The sequence below is a fragment of the Diuraphis noxia genome, unplaced genomic scaffold (assembly GCF_037042655.1).
Source record: "Diuraphis noxia isolate RWA-SAM2 unplaced genomic scaffold, SU_Dnox_SAM2 contig0018, whole genome shotgun sequence".
Lineage (NCBI taxonomy): Eukaryota > Metazoa > Arthropoda > Insecta > Hemiptera > Aphididae > Diuraphis > Diuraphis noxia.
The window spans coordinates 1-11,274 of record NW_028301728.1 but is presented as its reverse complement, the minus strand read 5'-3'; the positions used below and the strand labels follow the sequence as shown (position 1 = coordinate 11,274).

The 11,274-nt window shown below is 32.5% G+C and overlaps 1 protein-coding gene across 1 annotated transcript; it reads left to right on the top strand.

Moving 5' to 3' along the window:
• The first annotated feature begins 1,642 nt into the window (after positions 1-1,642).
• LOC149053971 (proton-coupled amino acid transporter-like protein pathetic) lies at positions 1,643-11,252 on the top strand. The gene is made up of 6 exons (XM_089230739.1): positions 1,643-1,794; positions 2,976-3,126; positions 5,113-5,595; positions 6,730-6,908; positions 7,628-7,794; positions 10,267-11,252. The coding sequence occupies exons 1-6, from the start codon at positions 1,658-1,660 to the stop codon at positions 10,548-10,550; spliced, it is 1,401 nt and encodes a 466-aa protein (XP_089086865.1). The 5' UTR covers positions 1,643-1,657; the 3' UTR covers positions 10,551-11,252.
• The last annotated feature ends 22 nt before the right edge of the window (positions 11,253-11,274 follow it).

Here is an 11,274-nt window from a genome sequence, read left to right as displayed (position 1 = left end):
CTTACACTGTATAAGTCCGAACAACCGAGTGTGATGTGGCTTCAACTACCCATTACCACAGATCAAATGAACATGCATTTTAGAGATGTTACGAACTATAATATTTAACGACAAACCGAACCAGAACCGAACTTATCTTTAAATAAACGAACTCAAACAGATTCGAACCTAAACTATTTAAATTGAACCTGAACCGAATCGAACTCTAATGGAACCTTAAAAAAGTCAAACTTGGATATTGTTTTATTTAAAATTTAATTATTAATTTTTTATTTTTCTGGTTGGATTATTGAATCGAACTATTACGTATTTGGCTCAGTTCGATTATTTGGAATTTCCAGTTCAATAATCGAACAGTTCGAAACATCTCTAATTAATTTAAATTTAAAATTATTTCATCTGTGGTAGTACTACTGGATGAGTAGCGTGATTTTTTTTTTATAAGCATTTAAAGTTCAAATTTTGGCTAATTACCTAAGAATCACGAAAATTTGCAAATTATTTTAAGTTAGAAATTCATAAAAAAATTTCTTTTTAAATCTAAGGTTGGAAAATTTAATACAAGATTCCTTATAAGTTATAAGTTAGTCAATATTTATCACAAAAAAAAAAAAATGATCACCAGAAATGCAAACTAAATTTTTATGAGCGTTTGATATTAATTAAACGACAAAAAAAAAATTCCATCGGAAAGTCAAATATTTTAATAAATATTAATAATAACTAATAAGTAATAATAATCTATAATATATCCTTAACGGATAAACCGTCTTCGCTCAGAATCGTTTTTCGTATACAATGATATAATATCATTAGATTCAAATTTAATTCCATCCATTACAGTAACCCACTTGTACCTACAGTACAGCAGAGCGACATCCACGATTTACCCGCTTTTTTATATGTGCTAATTTAAAAAAAAAAAATTACGAATATAAATTGTTAAAATATATTTAAAAGATAGTATAGTTCGCGTCGCAAACGTTCTTTTGAGAAAACAAAATTGTTATTATACCAAAACAACAATTTTGTTTTCTAGGTGATATTTTATGGTAAAATAATACATTTTTTTCTAATCGGCTTAACTCAAACATTTATTTCATATTCCGATGAATAATTTAAGTACCGCAATCGTCTACCGTCATAAAAGTGTTCTTGTTTTCCGTTTTAAAAATAAACGCTCGTCATATATTCGATAGGTATAATATTATGTTTCGGTTCGACTACTTTGAAGATAATATAACAATATAACCACAAAATAATATACATAAATTATAGATAGGTACTCTCATTTTTATTCATTGACTGTTGATTCGTAGGTATAATATTTTATGAATGTTTTACTATACAAAATGTGTTATTGGTAACCTATACCTAGTACCTACAACTACTTTACAAAGAATCACAAGTAATAATATTATCTAATTGAATATTTTGGTTTTGATTCGGCATAACAGTGTTTTACGAAGTTATTCAAGCAAACTTTTTGTTTGATTATTCTAATAATTAATCGTTTTCAATTCGATTATTTTTAAATCAACTTTTTTGCGGTTATAATTCGTAACCAATTAAATCAATAAATGAGAATGATAATGACCACGTGCACGGGCAGTGTTTATAAAAACGACTATTATTTCATTTAAAATCATAACATATTATGTTTATTAATAATACCGTACATGTTCATTTCAGACGAAAATCTAGCAAAAACCAAGAGAAAATTGAAGTCTTGCACCTCAATGGCAACGACTACTTCGATCCATTCCTCGAGAGAAACTTGGAACATCCGACCACGTGAGTGTAGCACCTATATTTACATACAATATCTGACACTGAAATTGTGTAGTCGAATACAAAATATACAATATCACATTTTTATATAATAATTATAAATATTATCATTGACTTGATTGACTTGACCAATATAATCAGTTTGTACCGATTTGATGCAATCATAACAATAACTCACATAAATAATTATTTGAAATTATATAGGGTGATATTTTATGCAAGTTCGTCCAATTTTTATGCTCAAATCACGCATATTTACAAATTTAGATTTTTCGAATTTTTTAATACCTACACTTTTAAATCATATTTTCGAATATTTGAGATTTTTTTTACTACATACTATAAGGATGATCTTGTGACAATACAAACTTTTGTTCTTCAAATATTATAACCTCTTTTTTTCACTTTTAGTTATTATTCAGCAGATATTCTTCTTGAAAATGTCGATTTATCTATAAGACTATATAAATAAAAATTCTAGCAAGTACTTTTTGAGTTATGTAACTTTGTGTTCTAAGGTCAATATGTCTATATGGTAATGGGCTGAGTTAGATACGGAGGCTTAGATAATTTGAAAATGTTGGTAATAACTATTAATTTATATTTATCAATATAAAAAATTTGTAAAAATGGTCTAAGTATAATACATTTTGCGTTTAATATTACATTTAAGTTACATACATTTAAAAGAACAAAAATCATTTTGTAGGATTATTATTCCTTAGTAATAACATTTAATAATTCAGAAACTACTCATTAGAATTTTACAATTTAATACACTCGAATCCAAACTTACAAATTTTCAAGAAAATCATCGGTTATACAATTTTCAGTAAAAAAGAGAGGTTGTCCTCGTTTGAAAAAATAGAAGTTTGTATCGTCACAGGAAAGTCCTCAAGTAATTTTAAAAAATTTGGAAATTTGAAAATGTGGTCTGTGGGTGTAGATAAAAATTCGAAAAATCAGAATTCGAAAACATGTACTATTAGAGGGATGGGGGTAAGTATCATGCTTATAAAATCACCATGTTCACATGTTATACTCTAATTATTTTACTACGAATTGCATAATTGCTATATTTGCAGATTCTTAATCGTTTTTTCGGGCTTGTACCCTGCCATTTATACAAATAGATATACATATGTAAGTAAATAATATCATGAAAATTATTTCGATTTTTACAGCAACGGAGAGACCTTAACTCATTTACTCAAAGCGTCTTTGGGAACCGGAATCTTGGCCATGCCACAAGCTTTCCAGTGCTCGGGACTTATAACCGGAATTTTCGCAACGGTGTTTGTGTCGTTTGTGTGCACATTTTGTTCGTACTCACTGGTTAGTGCACGCACGTGTTAAATATTATATAATATATATACATTATATTGTTATGTACCTTGTAGATTCTTTTTTAAATTGAAATCAGTCTAAGGTAGCAGCTAGGTATCGTTTAAAACAGTGGGTTTCCAAACTATAGCCCCGCCAAGATTTTCGAACCGGCCATGTATTGATAGAATTTTGAGAGGGGGGGGGGTAAGTGACTTAGCCCCTTTAAAAACGTTGTATTTTAATAATTGAAGTATTAAATTCTATTCATTATAATTACGTAATTAATCTACAAGTTACACTAAACGTTGTTTGAGGAAATTATTTTGTTGAGTTTAAACAACGATTCATTGTTCGTGTGTTGTTATCGTATTACTTGTACATAACATAATATAATATATTAATATCGATAGTTTACACGGTAAAACAACCTTGTAAGTCGATTTTACCCAATTGTACAGAAGCTTAAAACTGTATTAAATCGATATTTATCTTCTATATTTATCAGTTTTTGCTTTTGTGTATATTATCTTACAAATATATCTGGAAAAAAATTGTGATATCAAAATGCACTGTGTATTCAAGAAAAAAAAATTATTTATTTTTTGTTGACAGTTTCGATTAATTAGGTTTAGTCGTGTAAGCGAGAGGTCATCTTCAGAAACGAAGAAGAATTTGCTTAGAACTTTTTCGAATAAAGATAAATTTACCAATTTATCAATAATTTATATTCAACGGGATTCGTCGAACGAACTAATTTTGAATAAATTTCCAATTTCAAATCGTTGGTTACAAATTATAATGTAATAGATTATAAATATGTAAATCCATACCAACATTTTGTTATTTGTTTTAGTCAAATATTTTTCATTTTAGTAAAACATAATATATAGAAAATTACTAGAAAAGTTGGTGACAAAAATATGATATTGGTATTTGCTCGGGGGGTAAGGGGGCAGAGCATCTCCACGGGTCTCTGTTTCATTTAAATATGTAAAGCCCCTCCAAGTTAAAAACTGAAATTGTACTTGTGACTGTTAATAAGCTAATTAATGTTCTAAAATATAATATATTTACCTAGTATAATTTTACTCATTGAAATAATTTTTATATCTTCAATTTCATTACCTCATCTCTATTCTCTACCACTAGCTAAAAAATGTTTTGCCGTTATGCCGAAGCGTATCACTACTGCAGATTTTGTCTGCCGTAAAAAAAAAAAATTAGGTTTCATTTTAATCATTTGTAACGTCACAATAAATATAAACCAATCGAAAAACTTTAATTGGACATAAAATACATCCATGCCCTACGAGACTTGAATATGTCTCCATTTTAATGTTCGCGATTATCTAGCTCAGAATATAATATATTAATATTACTACAAGGCACAAAAGCAAACATCGATTTACAAACTTCCGACCTGGTCAGAGATAATATTGTTGCTCTATTTTTATGCGACTACGTAATTCGTTAAAAACTATAAACATTTATACCATGTAGCAGTGCAATGGTGCTTAGAGCTCTAAAATTTCATGAAATTTATTTTCTTGAAATATTTCATTCATGTAGAAAATAAAAAAACAAAATGTATGTAATACAATAGGTATATATATATATATTATTATGTCTATAGGTTAGTATCAAGTCATACTACTTTGTTTGAGAATTGCTATATTATTTTGTAATGAGTTAATTGAATTGCGACTTGTAAACTAAGTGGGCAAACTGCTTTTTGAGATATATAGTTCGACATCAACGATATACCTATTTATGTGTAGTCATTTAGGAAAGTTAAGTAGTGATTACGATCCACTGTTGCGGCACTGCGCACACATATTTATTTAAAAGTTTTTAAAAATTTTTTTTTTCTTTACATCGTCGTTCCTATATATAGATTTGTTTAGTTAAAACACATTTTTACTTACGTACCTATATCGCGCGCACTGCAAAAAGCCAAAAACAATAATATTACATTATTCTCCGGTCGTTTCGCAGGTTAAATGTGCCCACACGCTGTACAGGCGTACCAAAGTGACGGCCATGGGCTACGCGGACGTGGCCGAAGTGGCGTTCGCCAACGGACCCGCATGGTCCCAAAAGTTCTCGTCGCTCACCCGGCAGTCGGTGCTCTGGCTGCTGTTCGTCACGTACTTCGGTACGTGCAGCGTGTACACGGTGATCATCGCCTCTAACTTCGAACAGCTGTTCGCCCACCACATGGGTTTCTCGCCGAACATCCGGTACTTCATCGCCGTGTTGCTCTTGCCGCTCGTACTGCTCAGCTACGTGCCCAACCTCAAGTACCTGGCGCCCGTGTCCATGGTCGCCAACCTGCTGATGGCCGTCGGTCTGGGCATCACTTTCTATTACACGCTCAACGGCATACCCAGCATTTCTGAAAGGCCTGTCGTGGGGTCTTTGGAAACGTTTCCGACGTTCTTCTGCCTCACCGTGTTCGCCATGGAAGCCATCGGAGTGGTGCGTAAATGATAATAATTAATGTGGCTTGATGAGTCGCGGTCGTACGCTCAATCTGCGGAAACGCACTGAGCGTACGTGCCGGCCACAGTTGCTAGCTCTCGGATGGGTGACCACCCAAGATTTTTAGCAAAATATCCTTGCCACACATACACAAACACGTGTTACAACCCTATCCACTTAAAAACCTACAAACAAATACTCAAAACTAACCCCTACCGTACCACCCCACACCCAATGGTCTATGTTGCCGAAGGTTCCCTTTAAAAAAAAAAAAATAAACTGCAGTTGAAGTTAGTTGGGTTGCTGTTCAATCATTATATTTCACGTTTTAAATCGATTATTTCAATTGATTGGAAATTAAAATTTAAACTGAAAATCGATTGTTTAACGGATTAATCGATTTTTTGGTGTGTGGTCTAAACATATGAACACAAAACTGGAATAGAATGCAAAATGCTTAAAGTGCTAAAAATAGAATTTAATTCGAACCGTAAAAAACAAAAAACGATTAATCGCTTCGATTGAAAAATTCAATTACTTGGTTAATCGAATTTTATAAAAACTGTAAAATAATCGATTAATCGAAATAACCAATTACCGATACACACATTTTTTCTTCCGAACATAATTTCGTCGACTGTTATACTTCCGATAATATTACTTATTGTAATCAATAGTCTTATAAGTTAGTGCATATATAGTGTGTTACCTTGAAAGCTCTTTTTGAGTGTTTATTTATTACTTTTGCTGTTTTACTTTACCTATATTATAACTGTGTATAGTTTTACCAAAAAATTTGTTTTTTTTTTTTAAACATAAAATCACCCAAGTCGTTATAAATCGTCTTCGCTGCGTTGAAGTCACTTTTTCATGCGTTCGAGTCGACGAAGTCGCATTAATATCTCTGCGTTTTTACTGCAGATGCCATATATATATAACATTGCGGTCTTGTCGATTTTCCTGTTCGTCTATATTATCGTGTTGTGTTTATTATTTTATATTTTAAAATAACGCCAAGCCGAAGCGGCGGCTTTAGTCTTGTATAATGTATACATATAATTACCTATAGGTAACATGTGTTTTATATTATAACATTTAAAAAAAAGTGTACTTTATATTTTATCGCTGCAGGTGATGCCGTTGGAAAACAACATGAAAACGCCCAGACAATTTTTGGGGGTTTTCGGCGTGCTGAACGTCGGCATGGGCGGCGTGACCGTCGTATACATTTTGTTGGGTTTCCTCGGTTTCTTGAAGTACGGCGATGAAACGAAATCGAGCATAACGCTCAACCTACCTACCGAAGACGTGTGAGTATTAGAGTATAACTGCATATCATTCTATGTAACTTTTCATCCAAATGTCTTATAATTTTTACCGTATATCGTTCGCGACTACCTCCAAAATCCAAGATGTATCACTCTAATATACTTGCAGCATACCCGTACTTAGTATATTTTATTATAAATATATTATATATATATAGCTTCAATAAGTAACAACGAATATGGCAACGATTCGGAACGATAACGTAGTGTGCTGATGATACTCGCAGACAATGGCGTGGGCGTAGCCAGGAATTTCGTTTGGTTGGGGGAGGGGAGAGGTTAAGTCCCATAAAAAAGTCTCCGCTAAACTGTCCTTATTCATTCGCAAATTTTGTAAAATCATTTGTCCAATACAATATTATGATTTAGAGTAAAATAATAAACTCAGTCAATATTATAGGCGGGCCACTGAATCCAGAATGTGCGAAGAGTATCGCGTTACACGATTATTTATTAAAAAACAAACATTTTTTTATATATTTTTGGTGGCCTCCATTATCAAAACGAGGTTTGTCGAGACCTGGAACTCCTCATTGGCTCACACATCATTCAGGTCACCTGATGCATTACTGCAGGATGCACTATCGTTCATATCGTTCATATAGTGTGCTTTGCGACGATCGCGTAAAAAATTTAAGCGATTTTCAATTATTGCAATCTATTAATATTTGTTTGTTTATTTTTGTGTTTGTTTGTTGCAGTGCCGCTCAAGTAGCCAAGGTATGCATAAGCTTGGCGGTGTTCTGTACGTACGGTCTACAGTTTTTCGTATGTTTGGAAATCGCGTGGACCAAAATCCAAGAAAATTTTGAAAAAGCTACAATCTACCATAATTACGTATTAAGAACGGTTTTGGTGACCGTGTCTGGTAAGTAACGAATAACGATACCTAATTATACCGCGAACGCGCAAATTTCAAATCGGTATTGATCTATTTTTATTTTATTATTATTTTACTGGTTTTCCATCGAAAGAAAAAATGCGATTTTATATATTATTAATAAACTCAAAAAATTAAATTTCTCTGTTTCTCGTCGTTGTTCATTTTTTCAAGACGTCGATACGTAGAAAGTAATTTGTTTTTCAAATACAAATTGGTTCGGTTTTTGTCAAAAAGAGTAGTAGACAACTTTTAAGAACGTTATTTATAATGATGAGTAGGGTTAGAATCACTTTAAATAGAGTCAAATGTCCAATTTTTTTTTTCGTTCAGTTGACCTACTTCATGTATTTAATTTAATTTTTCTTAACGTCTACGTACGCGATGTCTGTGATGTGTACGTTAAAACGTGCACACTATGCGTACGATTTTAGCCTTAAGAACATTTTAGAATACCATAACAGCTGCATACCAAATCCTCCTCTAACGAAGACTTGCGCGAATCAAAAATTAATGATTTAAAAAAAAAAATTTTTGTATTTAAAACTTAATATAATATAATCGTTTGATATCGTTAAATTATTAGGACACGCGTTTAGTTATACGTAACATATACTCGTACATTTAGTATAAATACTGAAATTTAAAATGTTTCACTTAAAATTTTTAATTTTGCTTTCCCTTAAGTTTTGCAATTAATGTTTAAAGAAATAAAATTTTGTTCACTTCAGAATCATTTGTCAGTATAGGTTATCGCATATCGATTTTTTCTGTATGGAAATTAGAAATTGGCTGGGTTATAATTTATTTAAATACCTGCGTGACAAAAACTTTTTTTGGAGAGAGAGATGTAAAGGAACTATATGATATTAATATTAAATATTAAAAATTATAAGGAACATACCAAATTCAAAGATAAATAATACTATCTAATAAGTTTTTATTGATATATATTCTAATTTTAATGTAAATTATTTAAACAGTGTAGAATTATATACAGGGTGATTCTTTTATCAATAAACAACACTCATTATTTAATAAATATTTTTAAATATTTTTTATCCTTATCATTTTTTAAGTTTTTTACTTTTTTGAATAGAGTTTTAATTTCATATTCCAAAGCAGAATATTTTTCTAAGTATTTTGATTCATAAAAATCGAATTTAGGACGAGTAGTTTATGAGTTATAAATATTTTAAGTTTAGACAAGCGGAGTAGTGGACAAACATTTTGCGGGGTAACCCCGTACCACTCCACTCTGCCAATCTAAACTCTTTAAATACTTATAACTCATAAACTACAAGCGCTAAATTCGAAATTTTAACGTAATAATTAATAAAAAAAATAGCTTTATTAATTTATGAAATTTTAAGTATATATAGGTTACCATTTGAAAATCAAAAGTTGATAGTGGTTTACCTAATAAATATAAGGGTGATAAATATACAATTCAAGAAGAGTGTAAATCTACAATTTGAAAAAAAAAAAATTTGAAAAAAGTCAATACTTTTTGAAAAAATGAGTGTTGTTTGATAAATCAATCACACCCTATATATTACATTTTTAAAATGTTAATAAATTGCTTGAAATTAAAATATCAATCAATAAAAACACATGAGTAGCTCTGTATAATATAATTGTATCATTATTTGTTTCTTGCTTTTGGATTTTCTATCGGGGATCACTCTAATATGCTAATTAGGGTAGTAGGTATATGATAACATTATTATATCTGGACGGTTTGCGGACGCATGCTAGTCCTAGCCCCCCCCCCCCCCTAACACCTTACATACATATTTTGTACTAAATATCAGTGGTGTCTTTCTAATGGGTGGAGAGGGGGGGGGGGGGGGGTGGAGAACCTATGCCTTGTCTAGTGCGGTCAGTTAGGGAACCAAATATTTCTATTTTGGATTTAATTTTGATTTTCATTTGAAGCATGTCCTCCGCCAATACCTAAAGGTCTATGTATGCCCTTCCCCTCCAATGGGAAGCAATGTGCTGCGGTACCAGTGGCGTAATTTGGAATTGGTTCTGGGGTGGGCAATCCCCTCGACCAATGCATTTATCAAATTGGTATTGATAATTATCAAATTCGCTAAATAGAAAATTTAGCCTTACAATTTTCTTGTCATGTATAATAATTATTGAGGTATCGTAGTTTTAAACTAGTGAAACAAAAAAATCTCAACTACGATATAATGTCCATGAAATTCTTATTTTTGATTTTAAAATCTTAAATTTTTTTTAAAGCCAAATGTTTATTACCTAATTTAATTATGGTTAATTAAAAAAAAAAAAAAAGATCTTGGGAGGTATTATAAGTTATAACCTCATATATACCCCCCCCCCCATAATTATGCTACTGTTTACGGTACTATGCCCATGTTGCACTTGATGCCTTATAATTTTTTACAACAATAACAACAACGCGTGTGTGCACTTTTGTTTGTTTCGTAGTGGCGATAGCGGTGGCCGTACCGACAATCGGCCCGTTCATCGGACTCATCGGCGCCTTCTGTTTCTCGTTGCTCGGCATCATCGTGCCGGTAATCATCGAGTTCGCCACGTACTGGGACAAGGTGACCGTCTGGATGACCATCCGGAACGCGGTGCTGATCGCCGTCGGCATCCTGGCGCTGGTCTTCGGCACGTCCAGCAGCGTGGCCGACATTATCACCGCGTACGTGCCCGTCCCCGAACTGGCCATCAACGCCACGGGCACGCACACGGCTGCTCAATGACCGGATGTCTGGCCACACCGTCGACCACTGCAACCGCCCCACTTCCCCTCCCCAAATCACCCTCACACTACACACACACACACACTCAAAACTCGAGACTTCCGGTCGTGCCGACGCGCATCGTCGTACACCGTTACGATAATAATTACGAGTATAATATTTTATACTCACCCACCTACACACACACACACATTTTGTACAATATAAATATATATAACGATATGATGTTATATATGTATGTTTAATTACGAGTGTATACGTATTGAAAATATATAAATCTCACTTTGGCCGTGACGGGGTCGGGCGACGACTCGCAAGGATCGCCGACAACTGATAACTGATCAATTGTGTCGTATGTGTAGTCATCGTTTCCTCCGACGTGCGCCCGCCGACCACTGAGCGTAGTACTCGTGCGCATGCGATTTCGGCGGGCACATGATAATAATATGATATATAGGCGACAGACATACTATGTAACATTATGATATATTATTTTTTAGGGCACACTCGCACATCGAAAAAAAAATGTTTAAGTATTATATTTATATTATTATATTTTAATTTTAATTTATTTTCTAAACATAATAATTATATGTCAGAGACTTAAGATTAATCATTTATTTTATTGTACGATCGGTTTTTTTTTCATTCGATCTAGACATGCGCTTCACAATATATTATATGATATTATAAACAAACAAATGTTTTTCATTTTTTTTTTTTT

Coding starts and splice junctions, on each gene's coding strand:
- LOC149053971 (XM_089230739.1), top strand. CDS start 1,658: ATGTTTATTAATAATACCGTACATGTTCATTTCAGACGAAAATCTAGC. Junction 1,795..2,975: donor AACTTGGAACATCCGACCAC/GTGAGTGTAGCA, acceptor CGATTTTTACAG/CAACGGAGAGACCTTAACTC. Junction 6,909..7,627: donor AACCTACCTACCGAAGACGT/GTGAGTATTAGA, acceptor TGTTTGTTGCAG/TGCCGCTCAAGTAGCCAAGG.